This window comes from Mobula hypostoma, chromosome 8 (assembly GCF_963921235.1).
Source record: "Mobula hypostoma chromosome 8, sMobHyp1.1, whole genome shotgun sequence".
In the NCBI taxonomy this organism is placed as follows: domain Eukaryota; kingdom Metazoa; phylum Chordata; class Chondrichthyes; order Myliobatiformes; family Myliobatidae; genus Mobula; species Mobula hypostoma.
Window position 1 is genome coordinate 92,775,651 of NC_086104.1, and position 21,058 is coordinate 92,796,708.

The following is a 21,058-nucleotide window of genomic DNA, read 5'->3' on the forward strand; positions in this document are numbered from 1 at the left end:
AGAAGATGGGATGTTATGTTGAAGTTGTGTAAGACTTTGTTGAGGCCTAATTTAGATTTTTGTGTGCAGTTTTGGTCACCTACCTACGGGAAAGATGTAAATAAAGTTGAAAGGGTACAGAGAAAATTTACAAGGATGGTGCTGGGTCTGTGTCTGAAGTTCTATACAAGGAAAAGTTGAACAGGTTAGGACTTTATTCCTTAGAATATAGAAGACTAAGAGGAGATTTGATAGAGGTATACAAAATTATGAAGGGTATCGATAGGGTAAATGCAAGCAGGCTTTTTCCACTGAGGTTGGGACTACAACTGGAGGTCATGAGATAAGGGCAAAAGGTGAAAGGTTTAAGGGGAACATGAGGGGAAGCTTCTTCACTCAGAGGGTCGTGAGAGTGTGGAATGAGGTGCCAGCGCAAGGGTGCACATGAGCTTGATTTCAACGTTTAAGCAAAGTTTGGACAGGTACATGGAGGTCTACGGTCCCAGTGCAGGTGGATGGGAGTAGGCAGTCTAAATGATTTTGGCATGGACTAGATGGGCTGAAGGGCCTGATTCTGTGGGGTACTTCTCTCTAACTCCAGAGAAGGATGCTATTGGAAAACAGAAACTCTGTCTAAACCATGGATGGGGTGTACCACCTCACAAAATACCTGGATTCAGATTTATTTACCATATGTAAATGCATCATTTTTGATAACAACCAACACATCCCAAGGATGCGCTGGGACAGCCCACAAGTGTCAACACACATTCCAACATCGACATAGCAAGTCCACCTTGTTCCACAGAACAACACAAGCAACAGTGACACCAACAGCTCAACAAGCCCCCTTCCCATCCCACCCACCCAGACAGGCGTCCAACCTCAGGACAGGCTGCCTCCAGTACATGTCCCCCGGTTCTCAGACTCAGAGACATCAGGCCTCCAACTTCAGACTTCACCCCAGGACCCCAGTCACAGGTCTGATCTTTGGGCCACGACTTCCAACTCTCACGTACCTCTGACCCCACCCTGGTGACCCGGGTCCTTGTGATTCCTTCGGACCCTCGTGACTCTTGAGACCTCTCCCTCTGGTATTCAACCTTCAGCTCTGCCCTCCGGACTTCACCAGGTTTGACCTTTGGGCCTCTACTTCCAAACTTGTATGAACCTCGACTTCCTGACTCGAATCCTGGCGACCTGTTTGGGGGGGCGGGGGGGAAATAAACAGGCCCTCCCTCGTGAATCCCAGCCATACCTGGAACTCGCCGCCAGTACTGACTTCCAGCCTAGGACCCGGAGAACTGCTGGTCTCTTCTGTGCCTGCAAGACAACTTCTGGGATCCTGCCGAAGGGTTTCGACCCAAAGCGTCGACTGTACTCTTTTCCATAGATGCTGCCTGGCCTGCTGAGTTCCTCCGGCATTTTGTGCGTGTTGCTCGGAGTTCCAGCATCTGCAGATTTCCTCTCGTTCTGGGATCACCGATGTTCGAACAGGGAGCACTTCGATTCGGACTCAAATTCCTGCCCAGGCTCTTCCACTACTAGCCCTGAACCCTCATCCCTCAGCCCTGAACCTAAACCATAAACTGACCCCCTAACTCCCCACTCTGTTCTAAATCCATCCCTACAAACCTAAAAGAAAACAGCGAAGGCTGAGACATTGACAGGGACCACAGCTCGGCACGAACTTGACCGGAACACTGGAGTTTTACACCAGAGTACCGGAATGCATACCCATTCCGTCAGGCAGCTTGCGCTGTGACGGTGGAAGGGTCTGTAGTTTCCACACTGGTCTCATCAGACACTTCAGAACCCACAGCGCCGGAAGGAGTGGAAGCAAAAGGCACTCCTGGTGCCGAGGGACAGCCCAAGGAGAAGCAGAAAGACTGTAAAATGGCATCAGCTAGCACGGCGAAAGGCAATATGAGTGAAGCCTCACCTGTAATATCTCGTGACTGTTTTTAATCCCATTTTCCTGCCACATGTTAACGATTTGTTCAGGTGATGCATAGCCAGTGCCATCGTCAAGCACAGAAAACAACTGCGAACACGTCATAGTTGATATTAAAGATGAAGTCGCAGTTCTGTGTCTGTTCCCATCAGGACCCTGGGAGGAAAAGGGTTAATTTCATGATGCGCATTAATAAACTGTCACCGGGGATGATTCTCGAGCAATTGTATTTCTCACTCTCCTCGATTACGTTTGTCACCTGATATGAACTCCTTTGATTATAAAAGCTCCTAAAATCAAGATTTCAGGCTTTCCACAAGATCTCAGTGACATTAATACAGAATTAAACATTCAAAGCTGGAGGAACTCAGCAGTTCAAGCAGCATCCATGGAAGGGGATGGGCCTAAAAGTGCAAGAGCTATACATGCACTCAGTGGCCACTTTATTAGGTACACCTGCTCTTTAATGTAAATATCTAATCAGCCAATCACGTGGCAGCAGCTCAATGCACAAAAGCGTGCCGACATGGGCAAGAGTTTCCATTGTAGTTCAGACCAAACAGAATGGGGACAAAATGTGATCTCAGTGACTTTGGCCATGCAATGATTGTTGGTGCCAGATGGGGTGGTTTGAGTATCTCAGAAACTCGTGATTTACTGGGATTTTCACCCACTGAGAATAGAGATACCTTCTAAAATGGCCACTCAGTGTGCAAGGATAAGCCTACCTGGTTGTGGGCTCCATGGTATCTCTTTCTGCGGGGTGTCGAAACTGTGGGTCCATGCCGAAACAGGCCGTGCAGAAATTCACTGCGACTCACTTTGTCATCGCCGTCTTTGTCCAGCTTTCTGAAAAGACTGTCAATGTCCTGTGGAATGAGTTCACAAGCATCTGATAATTACAGGCACAGTCTGTAGCTATTATCACCAAATCAGAGTCTACACCATTAGACTGGGCAGCTTTGATCAAATTAGCGGCCCCCATGACTTGCCACATCCCAAACTGGCTCTTTCAAAGTAGAAACTGTGCCGGCCAATATGTGCACAGCAAGCTCTCACAAAACAGCAGTGCGACCGACTGTTTTGTGCCCGGGATAATTAACAGCCCGAACAGCAGAGCACAGGCCTTTCCTTTCTGCCCCATGTGCTTTCAAGCTTGGCACCTCCTCTTTCACCATGGCTTTGAGTAGTTGACACCGTTTGCATTCTGCACGTCCCAAGAGGGTGCTCTCGTTGAAGTACACAAACACAGAATGCCAGCACAAGAGTGATGGCTGGAGATGAACAATTTCCCCAGAGGCCAGCCACTGGCACTAACTCATTGCCCAACAGTCATCACAGACCCTGGAGACGAATTTACTGCTCACCCACTCAACGCAACAAATTTGGAACGCCAGTTTGTAACTGAAACATCCTGGCGAGCCTGATGTTTGAGAAACTTCAGTGCCATATTAACAACTTCACAGTAAGAGGGGCTAAGGTCGACACACATACTTGGTCTTTGAGGTCCTTCAGACCAACGTTCTTGCAGACTGTCACCAATTCCTCTCGGTGAAGGTAGCCGTTCTTGCCCAAACCCAGGTCCTCCCACACAGCTTGCACGTGGTCCTCTGTGGTCTCAGGGCAAGAAGTGGACGACTTTCGGGGACTGTCAAAGCCATTGGGATTGCATCGGCTCAGCTGACCTGCACGAGAATTTTAAACGTAAATAGCGCTCGCTAATGTTGGCAATTCTCACAGATAACAAGATGGAGGTATAAACTCAAACAACAGGAATTCTGCAGATGCTGGAAATTCAAGCAACACACATAAAAGTTGCTGGTGAACGCAGCAGGCCAGGCAGCATCTCTAGGAAGAGGTGCAGTCGACGTTTCAGGCCGAGACCCTTCGTCAGGACTAACTGAAGGAAGAGTGAGTAAGGGATTTGAAAGTTGGAGGGGGAGGGGGAGATCCAAAATGATAGGAGAAGACAGGAGGGGGAGGGATGGAGCCAAGAGCTGGACAGGTGATAGGCAAAAGGGATACGAGTGGATCATGGGACAGGAGGTCCGGGAAGAAAGACAAGGGGGGGGGAACCCAGAGGATGGGCAAGGGGTATATTCAGAGGGACAGAGGGAGAAAAAGGAGAGTGAGAGAAAGAATGTGTGTATAAAAATAAGTAACAGGTGGGGTACAAGGGGGAGGTGGGGCATTAGCGGAAGTTAGAGAAGTCAATGTTCATGCCATCAGGTTGGAGGCTACCCAGACGGAATATAAGGTGTTGTTCCTCCAACCTGAGTGTGGCTTCACCTTTACAGTAGAGGAGGCCGTGGATAGACAGGTCAGAATGGGAATGGGATGTGGAATTAAAATGTGTGGCCACTGGGAGATCCTGCTTTCTCTGGCGGACAGAGCGTAGATGTTCAGCAAAGCGGTCTTCTGGTCGACAGATTGTTGCTGGAGGTATAAACTAATACTTTGCGATGGTAGTCGAACAACACATGGGGGTCATTCCGTGGCCCTGGAAGAACCACCATCCAAGTTATCCCAATTTTGCTCTTTAAGTAGAGTCCGCCAAATGACAGCAACACACAGGAACTCAGCAGGCTTGGATTTCCAGCATCTGCAGATCTTCTCTTGTTTGTGATCCGCCAAATCATCCCTTTTCCATCGTTTTACCCTTCAACCAGCGTGATCCAGCATGGATAACTTCACTCACTTCAACACCAATCTGATTCCACAACCTATGGACTCACTTTCAAGAAGACTGCAACTCATGTTCTCGGTATTATTTATTTAATATTATTATTATATTTTCAGTTTGACTTCTTTTGCACATTGGTTGTTAATTTTTGTTTGATTGTTCTTTTTCATTGATTCTATTGTATTTTTTTGTTCTACTGTGAATGCCTGCAAGAAAATTAATCTCAGGGTAGTATATGATGACATATACGTACCTTGATCATAAATTTACTTTGAACTCCAAACTATTAATTTGTTCAGATTCAACTCTCTTTTGGAGGTTTCTACTGAATCTTCTTCCTGCACCTTTTCAAACAGCACATCCTGGATTAGGGCTCACTTTCTTCCCTCTTAAAACTGTGTTCTCTAGTGAAGGTCCCTGCCAGTGAAAAGCCCTCCTCAAACACACATCACAGAAGTTTCTTCAATCCTGATCGTCCCATTGCAGGCTTTGCAGAGGGGTACTGAAGAGGTTTACTAGGATGCTGCCTGGATTAGAGAGCACTTGCTAGACGGAGATGTTGGGCAAACGAGGGTTGCTTTTCCTAGAGCAGCAATGGCTGAGGGACGAGCTGACAGACGTTTAAATCATTATGAATGGCATAAATAGAGTAAGCAGCCAGTACTTTCCTCCCCACTGTTAAAGTGTCCCTTACTAGAGGTTATGCGTTTAAGGAAAGGGGGTAAGTTTCAAAGGAGATGTGCGGGTAAATGTTTACTTTAAAAACAAAGCAAGTAGTGGATCATAAATTCAAGAAAGTCGGTAGATGCTGAAAATCCAAAGCAACACACACAAAATGCAGGAGGAACTCAGCAGGCCAGCCAGCATCTATGGAAAAGAGTAAACAGTCAGAGTTTCAGGCTGAGACCCTTCTTCAGGACTGTAGTGGATGTCTGGGAAGCGCTGCCTGGGATGGTAGTGCAGGTAAATACAAAAGAGGAATTTAAAGGCTCTTGGATACACTTAGATATCTTTAAATTCCTCAGTGTTATCATTTCAGAGGATCTGTCCTGGGCCCAGCACACAAGCACCATCACTTCAAAAGCACAGCAGTATCTCTACTTCCTTAGGAGTTTCCACAGATTCAGCATGACATCTCAAACTTTGACAAACTTCTATAGATGGGTCATGGAGAGAGTACATTGACTGACTGTAGCACAGCCTGGTATGAAAACACAAATGCCAAATTTCACGACATATCCCGGTGATATTAAGTCTGATTCTGATGCCCTTGAACAGAAACTCCTACAAAGAGTAGTGGATACGACCCAGTCCATCACAGGTAAAGCCCTCCCCACCAATGAACACACCTACATGAAACATTGTCACAGGAAAGTAGCATCTGTCATCAGGTACCCCCAACACACAGGCCATGCTCTCTTCTTACTGCTGCCATCAGGAGGAAGGTACAGGAGCCTCAGGACTGACACCAGGAACAGTCATTACCCCTCAACCATCAGGCTCTTGAACCAAAGGGATAACTTCACTCGCCCCCCCTCGCTGAAATGTTCCCACAACCAACGGACCAATTTTCAAGGACTCTTCATCTCATTCTCAATAATTATTGCTCACATATTTTTGTACTTGCAGTTTGTCTTCATCTGCATGCTGGTTGAATGTCCAAGTTGATGCAGTCATTCATTTAATCTGTTATGGTCATTATTCTATAGATTTAGTGAGTATGCCCACAGGAAATTGAATTTCAGGGTTGGATATGGTGACACATGTACTTTGAAAATAAATTTACTTTGAACATGAATATGCAGAGAATGGAGGGACATGAACATTGTATAGGCAGAAGGGATTCGTTTATTTCAATTTATTTGCTAGTTTTAGTTTGGCACACCATCGTGGCCTAAAGACCTGTTCTTTTGCTATACCATTTTATGTTCCAACTCTCACTGACCCAAGGCAAATAAATCCAGTTTCTCCAGTTTTGTCATCCGACTGTCCACTCAAAACTCTCATCACTGGTATCAAACCAGAAACTCTCCCCTACACCTTCATCGAGTCCTCGAAACCCCCATTAATGTCTGCTGGAAACAGACAAAGCCGAACTGGTAATGGAAAGATTTAGCTTAACTTTTGCTTGTGGTTTTCTCTGTTCACTGCTACATATTCCACATTGCTGTAATAATCCAATTTATTAATGCAGAATGTAATCTGCATAAACCTAATACATCTTCACTTTAAGTATTTCCACCTTCAAAGGAAAATATCACAATACACTGCATGTGGAAGTCAAAGGTTAACTGTCAAGTTCCTTTCACTTTTATAAGCATCATTATCTTTCCATTATCAAGTTGAACTGCCTCATACAATGCAATATGATTAAAGATTAACTTTGTTACAAGCACATGGAAGTGATACGCACCGCTTGCATTGGGAATGTGCTGTGGCACTCTACCCACGCCAACACAGCATGCCCACGACGCACTAACCCTAACCAGTACATCTTTGGAATGTGGGGGGGAATCTCGAAAACCTGGAGAAAACTCCCCGTAACCACGGAGGGAACGTACAAACTCCTTACAGAAACGGGAAATGAAACCAATCACGCAGCTGGCATTGTACGAACTGCCACACTGTCCTTTGGGATAGAAAAGATTCTGAAACACGCAATGCTTATTGCCCTGCATCCTTCTGTCTCAAGAATTGTACTAGAGATTGTGGGTATAATGGAACTCAAGGGGGCATGTCAGTCAAATAAACACTCAGTGGCCACTTTACTGGGCACACCTGTGCACCTGCTCATTAATGCTTCATCTAATCAACCAATCATGTGGCAGCAATTCAATGTATAAGCATGCAGACATGGTCAAGAGGTTCAAGCCAAACATCAGAATAGGGAAGAAATGTGACCCAAGTGACTTTGGCCATGGAATGATCATTGGTACCAGACAGGGTGGTTTGAGTATCTCAGAAACTGCTGATCTCTTGGGAATTTCACACACAACAGCCTCTAGAGTTTACCAAGAATGGTGTGATAAACAAAAAACTTCCAGTGAGCAGCAGTTCAATGGGTGAAAATGCCTCGTTAACGAGAAAGGTCAGAGGAAAATGACCAGATTGATTCAAGCTGACAGGAGGGTGACAGAAACTCAAATAACCATGTGTTACAACAGTGATATGCAGAAAAGCATTGCTGAATACACATGTCAAACGTTGAATTGTATGGGCTACAGCAGAAGACAACCATAAACATACACTCAGTGACCATCTTATTATCTACAGAAGGTATTTAAACACTTTGAAAAGGGAGGAAATCAGAATTGCAGTAGAGTCAGCGTTATTCTGAAGTTAGTAGAGATGGGGGAGGAGCAAAATTGGAATGGGGTCCTGGCCAAGACCAAGGTGAAGAGAAGCTTTCCAGATGCTCCAGCTCCACCCCTCTCCCCAGCCACCGCAGTACTCTGATCACCCACCACCAGCAGTCCAATCCAAGCATTCATTTCCCCCACCAGCTGTGAAACTTGCTGGTGGAAGAATTAGTTAACAACATCCCACTGGATTTATTCTTCCAGTTGACACATCATTGAACTGCGGAAATGGTTGTGGGAGGCACCAAAACAAACCCCACCTTCCTGATTGCAAAAGTACTGGAGAATCAGCAGATGAAGCTCAGCAAATCAGGCAGCACCTTAGGAAATGAATAAACACTCGGCGTTTCAGACAGACCTTTCATCAGGACTGGAAACGAAGGGGGAGGAAGCCAAAGATGGGGGAAAGGAAAGAGTACAATCTAGCTGATAGGTGAAGCCAGGTGGGTGTGGAGGGGTGGGTGAGTGGGTGGAGATATTGATCAGCCTTGCTGCTTGGGGAAAGTAACTGTATTTGAGTTTGCTGGTCCTGGTGTGGCTGCTATATCCTGAAGGGTTTTTACCCCAAAACACCAACCTCTTATTCATTCCCATATATGCTAACTGACCTACCGAGTTCCTCCAGCATTTTGTGTGATGATGTAGATGCTTGTAGATCCTATGTAGCCAGTAGATTAGTAAACAATGTCAGTGAGCTTAGTGATAACGAGGTTAGCAGAATTTAGTGCATTGGCATAAAGCAGTTGGTGCCTTGGCTGCACCCAGTTACTTTGGCTGGGAGAAGATTTGTATTGTTTAATACAGATATAACACATCCAGGTGCCTGGTTCAAAAGCAGGTTGAATTTCAATGCTGTTTTCAATGGGAACTATTATTCATCTGCCTTACATGCAAAGTCTAATCTGCACAATTCAATGTTCCTTAGGGATAAGTAAAATCATTCCACAAGATTTGACAATGTTTTGTAGTCATGCAAAATCTAGTTAATTTTAAAACATGTAAATTATTTCTAACTACTGAAGATATACTTAACACTTTGATGCTGAGTTTCATTCATACTGTATGTGCAGTGGTCCCAATATTCTGATTTCAAATCACTGCATTTCACTTTCTTTTGTTTTAATGCCTTCAATTTCCCAGTACAGAATGGCAATTCCTTTGAACTCATTCAGCTTCAATCAAACGATGGCCATTCTATCTATCACATCCACCGTACAAACAATACTCTAAACCTCTTCATGCTCATACACCTAATCACACGACTCGCTAGTTGTGAAAGCTCCAGTTGACCCAATTTACACAGAATCTGGGGTCGTGACAGTATAAGGTTTCCACTACCTTTGAGGAAGGGATCTTTCTGATTTAACGTGTGACAGGGGACAGCACTGTGTTTTAAGTTTATGCTTCACCCTCCCAGATTGTGTTCATCACAGGGCACCAAAATACAATGCAATAAGCAATGTGCACTGTATGCTGTGATATCTAAAATATACTATGATATGAAATGAGATATGATACGAGATTATACACAATGAGATAACGCATGACATTGATGTGAAACAATATCCAATGACATACAATCTGACATTCAAACGATGAGATCCAGTATGACATGATGCAGAATATGCAATGAGTCGCGATATACAATGACACGCAATACATGACACAAGACAATATGAGATAACACATGATCTACAGTGAGACATGAAACGCAAGGTATGGTATGACACGATATACGATACCAGATATACATGACACAATGTACGAGACAAGATGTGATATACAGTATGACATGACACACGAAAAGATACGTGACATGAAACCAGGCGCAATACATGACATAAGAAAACACGAGAAGCAAGCTGAGACACAATATTCGATATGACACATGATATGACGATACGAGACACTGAACAAAACAATGTGATGCACAATACACAATGAGGTGATGTGTGACGTGATATGAAAGAGGACAGGGTCTAGTTGAGATGCATCATGCAACTGTCTGCAACACCTCAAACAGGACACTCAACCCACCTGTGCTTCAGAGTTGGAGAAATTCAGAGCAGTGCTGCATATTGGGAACACTTCCAGTCACGTGTACGTCAGCTGGGAAGAACGAAGACTTTGTGCTACAAAGAATGGAACTCACAGGTTTAAACTGTCTGGAATGCTGAGCTTTTTTAGGAACTGGAGGGAAAGAATGTGGGAAAGACTGTGTGGAAAGGGTGTCTGAGGGAGAGAGATTTTGGTAGAGAGAGCTTCTCTCTTCATCTGGATCTCAGCTCCTGCTAGGGTGATGCATGGCGGACAGGGGGGAGTCTCCAGACAAACAGCGATCCAACTAAGACCGCAACAATGGAGCTGGTGGAAGATAATGACACAACACAACAGCAGTGAAGGTAGACAAAGGCTGCTAATGGGTCCCCAGTCTTGCATTCCATGTCACTGGACATGACCCCAAAATGTCAAGGACCTTGTGCTGGCTGCGAATGCATCAGTCTCCTCACGTTAAACAAAGTCACACAGGGGCCTCCTCCACTGAGGGAATCCACCCCTCAACAGAACATACCACCCAACTCGAGAGATCACATCACTACTACAAGAGCAACCACTATGTTTAAGAAGATATAAATAGCACCTTAAATCCTCCAGAAAGCTACATAAGCTCAGATAATAAACCCATGTTACTTCTTCAGTGGACTGTCCATCGAAAACAACTTTGTGCCACATCACTGGGCAGCCAGAAGACATGCCACACTGCCCCGACCCAGAATGAGAATACAGATGTCTGCTAAAAGCTTAACCGGCACCAATCACATTCAGCTATCAGGTTTCGATGAAAACTCCACAAACTGTCCCAGGATATTTACATAGGGTGTCCTTTCAGCAGGGAAGTGGGAAAAGCCAGGTCTCCCTGGGACACTCTCAAACATTGTTCTAGTAAGCAAAGGAAAGAGGGGACCTGAAATCTTAGTTGCCACCAAAGAGTACCGGAGAAGCAGGTGGGAAAATGGAAAAGCAGTTGGAATAGCAACTTGTAATGAGGTGGGTTATGTACATAGTCTCTAAGTTACATAATTAGGATTGCTAATCAATGGGAGCACCTAGTGTTACTCATAAAACACCAAAGGAAAAAACTTTACAGCAAACTAACATTATTGGCTTGAGGGCATTTCTCATGTTTCCTTACCACACAGAGTAGGTACGTTCAGACTGTAAGAGCTGGATTGTCCCATTTATTTAAGCCAGGGGTTCCCAGCCTTTTTTGTGCCATGGACCAGTATCATTAAGCAGGGGGCCCCTGACTTAGCCATAAACCAGTCTTCTGCACATCCCCATCAGCTCCAGGCTGATTCTCCAAGCAGACCTCTACGTCAGGAGGAACGTAATGAAGCACATCTTTGTGACCTTTGACAAGAAACACATAACTCGAGGGAAGTCACCATGCTCATAGGGAGAGCATGTTTCAGAATGACAGCCACCACCACTAAGGACCCTTACCGCCCAGGACAATCCCTCTTCTCATTACTACCATTGGAGAGGAGGCACAGGAGCCTGGAGAACCACACTCGATGACTCAGAAACAGCCTTTTCTGCTCTGCCATCAGATTGCTGAATGATCCATAAACCCATGAATTTTATCTCACCATTCCCACTTTTTGCAGTTTATTATGTAATTTATAGGTTTTTTATGTCAGCAGGTAGTTCAGGGTCAGGCTTGGTTTAGGGTCAGTGATGGGGAGGGGGGTCAGAATGAGGTTTAGGGACACATAGAAAACAGAAAACTTACAGCACAATACAGGCCCTTCGGCCCACAATGCTGTGCTGAAAATATGGGGAGTTAGGGTTCAGGCTCAGCTTAGGGTCAGTGATGGGGGAGTTCGGGATCAAATTAGGGTTAGGGGTCAGGCTCGGTTTAGGGTCAGTGATGGCGAAGTTAAGGGTCAAGTTAGGTTTAGGGACAGTGACGAGGGGAGTTAGGGGTCAGAATGGGGTTTCGGGATGTCAGCTGTTCCAAGTCTGGTTGGGTCCATGTGAGTTGGAGGCACGAGGAGGGATCAATCGTCACACACAGAGTTAGAGCCTGGAGTTTGGTGTCCCATCATCGGCTCGTCCAGGAGTTCATACCGAAGATTGGAGGACAGACATCAATCAGAAGCCTGGAAGTCGCAGCCCGACGCCAAAAGCCAGTAGACCAGAAGCCTGCTGTGGAGCTGGAGGCCTCTCCACGTGTTTGGTGAGTGAGAGGGAGGGGCAAGGGAGGAAAGGGGCTTGTTTTTCTGTTGTTGTGTTCTGCAGAGCATGGTGGGCATGCTATACTGGCGTCGGAATGTGTGGTGTGGAGACACATCCCGAGGTTGTGTTGTGTGTTAACAAAAATACCGCATCTCACTCTATGTTTCCACATACGTGTGATAAGTAAATCTGAATCTGAATCAGAGCACTGTTGTCTCCAATGCCTGCCCACCCTCTCCATTCCACACTGGGCACGTCCCTTCCTCTGACTCAGCCTCAAATTCGAGAATTCGCCTGCTAAACCTCTCCCTGTTCCACTCCAAGGCACTCCTCGCTCTGCCCAAGCCTTTCTTCATCACAACCACCATCTGCCACTCTGCCCCTGTAATGTCTGTGTGTAATGTAGGACACTTGAAGGGCCAGGGGCAGGCTGCGGCTAGGCAGAACTTTGGGGTGTCCTGCTGAGCTGAAGCCATTGCAAAAGTGCAAGACACAAGGGGTTAGGGATGCTGGAACTTGGCCTGATCGATGAATGGTCTCCACCCAAAACGCTGGCGGCCCAGTTCCCTCCACAGATGCTGCCTGACCTGCTGAGACCCTCCAGCAACTTGCTTGTGAAAGACGCAAGCTGCGGTTATCAGAGTCACGCAGCGTGAAAACAGCCCTTCAAACTGGTTTTCATGCCAATCTAAATCAGTCCCATTAGCCTGCATTTGGCCCATATCCCTCTAAAACTTCCCTATCCATCTACCTATCCCAATGTCTCTTAAGTGTTGCAATTGTACCTACCCCTACCACGTCGTCTAACAGCTCGTTCCATAGCGTCACCACCCACCATGTGGAAATCCCACCTCCGAGATCCCCTTGAAACCTTCCCACTCTCACCATCAACCTATGCCCTTCAGTTTTAGACTCCCCTACTCTGGGAAAAAGACTAACTATCTTCTTCATCTCTGCCCCTCATAATTCTGTAAATCTCCCTCCAGTGTCATATTTACCATTTAGAGACACAGAACTGAACGGGCCCTTTCCAGCTCAAATGCTCACCTATGTCACTAGCCCAATCACAGGGCAACTGACAATGATCAACCAACATACTAACCAGTGCGTTTCTGGGATGTGGAAGGAAAACGGATCACAGAGAGGAAACGCACACGGTCACAGGGAAAACATACAAGCTCCTTACAGACGGCGCCGGAATTGAACTCTGAACTCCGATGCCGCGAGCTGTAACAGCGCCACGGTAACCGCTACGCCACGTCTGGTCTCCTCCACTCTGGAGAAAGTAGTCCCAGTCCATCTAGTCTCTCCTTGGAGATCGAGCCCTTGAGTTCTATCGGCATCTTCGTGAATCTTTCCTGCAACCTCTCTGGGTTAGTCATGTGATGCGGTGACCGGAACGGTACACAATGAGCCACATGTGTTCCAGTGAATGTTTTATACAATTGTTGGATTAGAAAGACTACAGTTAAAAGTTGCACTTTAATTTTTTTTTTAATTACCCAGTGCTTCAAAGGTCTCGTGCTGAGGCTCTTGATGGCTTTCAAGCTCTTCATCCGACTTGAGACTCTGTAACAGAAGATGACCACAATAACTTCAGAACTAGCTAAATCGTGGGGAGCCTCACAGAGGGAGGGTACTCAGCACATGATCCAACTCAGGGCTAAGGTGTTGTGACCCACATCTACCAACTCCAGGCAACCACAATGGAACCCCCGAACTATCCCTATTCAAGTTCAAGTGTACTTTCGTCTGACTGTACATATATACAACCAAACAACACTCTTCCAGACTACGGTGCACCAACAACATATTTTACACACAGCACATAACACAAAATATTACCACAAAGAGACTAATAAAATATAATTTAAAGTGCAGCATAGGTAAACAGTAAACAGCTCACGGTCCTGGTGACGAGACCTTAGGGGTAGCGAGGTATTCATTAGTCTAACATCCAGAGGGAAGAAGCTGTTACCAGTCTGGCAGTCCTAGCCCTGATGTTTCTGTACCTCGAGGAAATGGGGACAAAATGGGTCAAAGAGATTGTGGGATGGGAGGTAGCAATCCTCAGCAATGCTTCATCTGTAACACGCCCAGTAAATGTCACAAATAGGGAGGGAGGGAGACCCCAGTGATCCTTAGCAGTTTTTACTGTCCTCTGTAGGGTCTCACAGTCCGATCCTTGCAGCTTTTGTGCTACACAATGATGCAGCCGGACAGGACACCCTCGATGGTGCTCCACTAGAAAGCTGGCTGAATGGGGGTTGGATGCCTTGCCCACCTCAATCTCATCAGGAAGTGTAGGTGCTACTGTGTCTTTTTGACTATTGAGGAGGTGTTGTGGGTCCAGGTTAGTTCGTCAGTTATGTGCATATCGTTAAAGTGCAATGGAGAGTGGTCAACCTGCACCTTCCTGAAGTCCACACTCATCTCTTTTGTCTCGTCCATGCTGAGACTCAGGTTGTTGTTCTCACACCATTTGACAAGCCTCTCTACCTCCTCTCTGTGTGCTGACTCATCATTGTTGCTGATGAGGCCAGCGCTGTAGTATCATCAGTGAACTTGATGTTGAGGTCGGAGCTGGATCTGGCAGTGTGGTCGTGAGTCAGCAGCGTGAACAGCAGTGGACTGAGCACTCAGCCCTGGGGACATCATCGCTCAGTGCGACCGACCTTGAGATGTTGCTGCCAACTCGGACTGACTGGGGTCTCTCCATCAAGAAGTCCAAGATCCAGTTATGGAGAGGGTGTTTAGTCCCTGCAAGGACAGTTTACCCACCAGCCTGAGGAATGATTGCATTAAAACCCCTGAGATGAAGTTGATGAACAACATCCTGGTGTATGAGGCATCACTTTCTAGGTAGGACAGGACAGAGTGGGGGCCGAGGCTATGGCATCCTCAGTGGGATCGGTCTGTGCAAGAGGTGAACTGGAAAGGGTCCAGTGTAGCTGGAAGGTGGGATTTTATATGATCCATTACCGGCTGCTGAAAGCATTTCGTGATTGTTGGAGTTAGAGTTACTGTGTGGTAATCGTTTAGGCCGATTACTGCTGCTCTCTTGGGCACTGGCTTGAAGCCTGCAGGGACAGTGGACAATTTCAGGGAGATATTAAAGATGTCTGTTAAGACATCTGCTAATTGGCCACACAGTCTCTCAGCACCTGGCCAGCTATGTTGTCCAGCACCGCAGCTCTGTGTGGGTTTACCCTGACTAGGATCATCCTCACCTCAGCTGTGACCGGACAGGGTGCCTGCTCCTCAAGAGAGGGGCCCTCTCTCAATGTCACATCATTCATTGTGTTATATTATGCAAAGGAGGCATTCTGCCAATCAGGAAGGGTGGCATCGCTGTCACTGACGTGCAGGGCAGACTTGTAATCTGTTATGGTTTGTATACCTTGCCACATGCGCCGTGTGTCCCTGGGGTCACAAAGGTTCTGTGGATTTTCTGTGCACACTCACACTTTGCCTTCCTGATGGCACGGGAGAGTGCAGCTCCTGCTGACCTCAGAGTCGTCCTGTCCCCCAATCTGAAGGCAGCGTCCCGATCTCTGATCACTGCATGAACCCCTGCAGTCAGCCATGGTTTCTGGTTTGCCCTGACAGTGTTGTGTTTAATAACAGTAATGTCCGCAATGCACTTTCCCATGCAGCCAGTCACCGATCCCACATGTTCATCGGTGTTGCCGTAGTGATCGCAGGCAACCACTTCCCTGAGTGTGCTCCAGTCTGAGCTTTCAAAGCACTCTTGCTGTGCTGAGGTGGCATCTTCTGGACAAGTCCTGATCTCCCTGTGAACGGGTTTGACTCAGAGATTTTTACATTCCAAAATCTATCCCAGCCCCACCGAGCTGTTGGAAGTCAAGGGGAGATGGTTGAGATTCTTCCTGAAGATTTGTGCAGCAGCTGTCTCTCGCCATGGTCTTCCTGCATGCAGGCTTGGCCTTCTCCATTTGCTGAGGAGTTGTGAATGGAGTTAAACACTGGTAACCTCAGCACTCCATCAACTAAGGCTCTTTGTCTCACCCCCACACCTTTGACCACCATGGTGCCAGCCTCTGTCAATGGTAAGGCACTGAGGAGTGCTGTAGAACACAGGGATCTAGGAATACAGATCCATAATTCCTTGAAAATAGCATCACAGCTAGATAAGGTTGTAAGGAGAGCTTTTGGCACATTGGCTTTTAATAAATCAGACTATTGAGCACAGGAGATGGGATGTTACGTTGAAGTTTTGTGACTTCCAGTAAGATGTTGGCGCATGCAAACGCAGTGGCCTCTCGGGGACCAACCAAATGTGCTTTTTTCTTTGTAAAATTTACTTTTTTTACGATCCAAAGACAATTCTACTCCAAGAACTTTGAATACCAAAGCCTACTCCATCAGTGAGCTGCTCATTAATCGGTGGAGGTGGCCGGGGTGTCGGGGGGGGGGGCGAGGGCCAGAATGTTGGAGAAGGAGCCAGCCAGGTTAACCGGAAAGGGGCCGGTACGGACATCAGAGGAGCTGGTATGGGTTCGGAGGGGCTGTTCCGGCTGCCTGCTACTCGGAAGCATCGGGGTTGGTGCAGTATAACCATGGGAGATTGTCTAGGATAGTTCACTTGCGATCGGAAGACTCTGTTGGACAGTAATAACGCAAGTTGCCGTGGGCCTGTTACCCTTGTCTGGTGGAGGCACAGACAATGTGGGAGCTGTGTAGTCTCAGTTGTAGCGAAGACCAGGCCCCAAGCCTTGGGCTTGCCGGCTGCTGCAGACCAGCTGAGAAGATGTAGAAGCGTTACAGCGTGGCATCCACGCTCGGCTGGGGGCTGGTCTCTCCGATCGGTGCTGCTTCCTGTGTTCGAGCGGAGGAACGACAGGCTGGATCGTGTGTGTCTGTATCATCTATTGCCAGACACTGTCGCTCAGGGTCTTGGATATATATTACATACTATGTTTTTTTTGAATGAATATGCTTCTTTGCTCACTTTTTTTGAATTATGTTACTCGCTATTTTGAATGCTTGCTTGTTATTTTGAATGTTTTGCACCGTGGCCCCAGAGAAACGCTGTCTCGCTGAGCTGTATCCATCTATAGTTTGAATGATAATTAAACTTGATTTGATTTGAAGCTGTACAAGACGTTGGCGAGGTCAAAACTGGAGTATCGTGTCCAGTTCTGAGCACCTATCTATGGGAAAAATATCAATAAGATTGGAAGAATAAAGGGAAAATTTACACTGATGTTGCCGGGACTTGAGGGCTCGAATTATAGAGAAAGGCTGAAAAGGTTAGAATGTTATTCCTAGAGCATTGGAGAATGAGGGGGGATTTGATACAAAATTATGAGGGGTATAGACAGGACAAGTCCAAGCAGGCTTTTTCCACTGAGATTGGGTGAAACTAAATCTAGAGGTCATAGGCTAAGGGTGAAAGGTGAAATATTTAAGGGGGACTGAGGGGGAACTTCACTCAGAGGGCGGTGCAAGTGCAAAATGAGCTGCCAGTGAAAGTGGTGGATGTGGATTTGGATGTGCTGGGTCCAACCTGCAACTGTTGCTATGCTTCCAGTGCCAATATAGCACGCCCACAACTTACCAACGCTAACACTGACCCGATACAGCACACCCACAACTTACCAACGCTAACACTGACCCGATATAGCACGCCCACAACCTACCAACGCTAACACTGACCAGATATAGCACGCCCACAACCTACCAACGCTAACACTGACCCGATATAGCACGCCCACAATCTACCAACGCTAACACTGACCCGATATAGCACGCCCACAACCTACCAACGCTAACACTGACCCGATACAGCACGCCCACAACCTACCAACGCTAACACTGACCCGATATAGCACGCCCACAACCTACCAACGCTAACACTGACCCGATACAGCACGCCCACAACCTACCAATGCTAACACTGACCCGATATAGCACGCCCACAACCTACCAACGCTAACACTAACGCAATACAGTACGCCCACAACTTTCCAACACCAACACTAAAACAATACAGCAACGCCCACAACTTTCCAACACCAACACTAAAACAATACAGCACGCCCACAACTTACAAACGCCAACACTAACCTGATATAGCACGCCCACAAGTTACCAACGCTAACAGTAACGCAATACAGCACGCCCACAACTTTCCAACACCAACACTAACCCAATATAGCACGCCCACAACTTACAAACGCCAACACTGACCTGATATAGCACGCCCACAAGTTACCAACGCTAACAGTAACGCAATACAGCACGCCCACAACTTTCCAACACCAACACTAACGCAATATAGCACGCCCACAACTTACCAACGCTAACACTGACCTGATATAGCACGCCCACAAGTTACCAACGCTAACAGTAACGCAATATAGCACGCCCACAACTTTCCAACACCAACACTAACGCAATATAGCACGCCCACAACTTACCAACGCTAACACTGACCTGATATAGCACGCCCACAACTTACCAATGCTAACACTAACGCAATATAGCACGCCTACAACTTACCAACGCTAACACTAACCCGATACAGCACGCCCACAACTTTCCAACGCCAACACTAACACAATATAGCACGCCCACAACTTTCCAACGCTAACACTAAAGCAATATAGCACGCCCACAACTTACCAACGCTAACATTGACCCAATATAGCACGCCCACAACTTACCAACTCTAACACTAACGCAATACAGCACGCCCACAACTTTCCAACACCAACACTAAAACAATACAGCACGCCCACAACTTACAAACGCCAACACTAACCTGATATAGCACGCCCACAAGTTACCAACGCTAACAGTAACGCAATACAGCACGCCCACAACTTTCCAACACCAACACTAACCCAATATAGCACGCCCACAACTTACAAACGCCAACACTGACCTGATATAGCACGCCCACAAGTTACCAACGCTAACAGTAACGCAATACAGCACGCCCACAACTTTCCAACACCAACACTAACGCAATATAGCACGCCCACAACTTTCCAACACCAACACTAACGCAATATAGCACGCCCACAACTTACCAACGCTAACACTGACCTGATATAGCACGCCCACAACTTACCAATGCTAACACTAACGCAATATAGCACGCCTACAACTTACCAACGCTAACACTAACCCGATACAGCACGCCCACAACTTTCCAACGCCAACACTAACACAATATAGCACGCCCACAACTTACCAATGCTAACATTGACCCAATATAGCATGCCCACAACTTTCCTACGCTAACACCGACCCAATATGTCACGTCCGCAATTTTCCAACGACAACACTAACGCAATATAGCAGGCCCACAACTTTCCAACGCTACATCAACCCGAAATAGCACGCCCACAACTTTCCAACACCAACACTAAAACAATACAGCACGCCCACAACTTACAAACGCCAACACTAACCTGATATAGCACGCCCACAAGTTACCAACGCTAACAGTAACGCAATACAGCACGCCCACAACTTTCCAACACCAACACTAACCCAATATAGCACGCCCACAACTTACAAACGCCAACACTGACCTGATATAGCACGCCCACAAGTTACCAACGCTAACAGTAACGCAATACAGCACGCCCACAACTTTCCAACACCAACACTAACGCAATATAGCACGCCCACAACTTTCCAACACCAACACTAACGCAATATAGCACGCCCACAACTTACCAACGCTAACACTGACCTGATATAGCACGCCCACAACTTACCAATGCTAACACTAACGCAATATAGCACGCCTACAACTTACCAACGCTAACACTAACCCGATACAGCACGCCCACAACTTTCCAACGCCAACACTAACACAATATAGCACGCCCACAACTTTCCAACGCTAACACTAACGCAATATAGCACGCCCACAACTTACCAACGCTAACATTGACCCAATATAGCACGCCCACAACTTACCAACTCTAACACTAACGTAATACAGCACGCCCACAACTTTCCAACACCAACACTAACGCAATATAGCACGCCCACAACTTACCAATGCTAACATTGACCCAATATAGCACGCCCACAACTTACCAACTCTAACACTAACGCAATACAGCACGCCCACAACTTTCCAACACCAACACTAACGCAATATAGCACGCCCACAACTTACCAATGCTAACATTGACCCAATATAGCATGCCCACAACTTTCCTACGCTAACACCGACCCAATATGTCACGTCCGCAATTTTCCAACGACAACACTAACGCAATATAGCAGGCCCACAACTTTCCAACGCTACATCAACCCGAAATAGCACGCCCACAACTTACCAACGCTATCACTAACGCAATATAGCACGCCCACAACTTTCCAACGCCAACACTGACCCAATATAGCACGCCCACAACTTACCAATGCTAACACCAACCCACCAATATAGCACGCCAACAACTTTCCAACGCCAACACTAACGCAATATAGCACGCCCGCAACTTACCAACGCTAACACCGACCCGCCAATATAGCACGCCAACAACTTTCCAACGCCAACACTAACGCAATATAGCACGCCCGCAACTTACCAACGCTAACACTGACCCAATATAGCACGCCCACAACTTTCCAATGCTAACACTGACCCGATACAGCACGCCCACAACTTACCAACGCTAACACTGACCTGCCAAAATAGCACGCCCACAACTTACCAACGCTAACACTGACCCAATATAGCATGCCCACAACTTACCAACGCCAACACCAACCTGCCAAAATAGCACACTCACAACTTACCAACGCTAACACTGACCAAATATAGCGCGCCCACAACTTACCAACACCAACACT

The 21,058-nt window shown here is 46.7% G+C and overlaps 1 protein-coding gene across 2 annotated transcripts in view; it reads right to left on the reverse strand.

Annotated features, from left to right (window-relative positions):
• The window catches only part of ninl (ninein-like), a 114,307-nt gene that overhangs the window by 61,846 nt on the left and 31,403 nt on the right, over nt 1–21,058 (reverse strand). For both annotated transcript variants that reach the window (XM_063056336.1, XM_063056335.1), the window contains exons 5-8: nt 13,717–13,783; nt 3,428–3,618; nt 2,662–2,802; nt 1,922–2,089 (exon numbers count right to left, since the gene is read on the reverse strand). In XM_063056336.1, the coding sequence (XP_062912406.1) occupies nt 1,922–2,089; nt 2,662–2,802; nt 3,428–3,618; nt 13,717–13,783 (567 nt within the window). The remainder of the gene's footprint in view (nt 1–1,921; nt 2,090–2,661; nt 2,803–3,427; nt 3,619–13,716; nt 13,784–21,058) is intronic.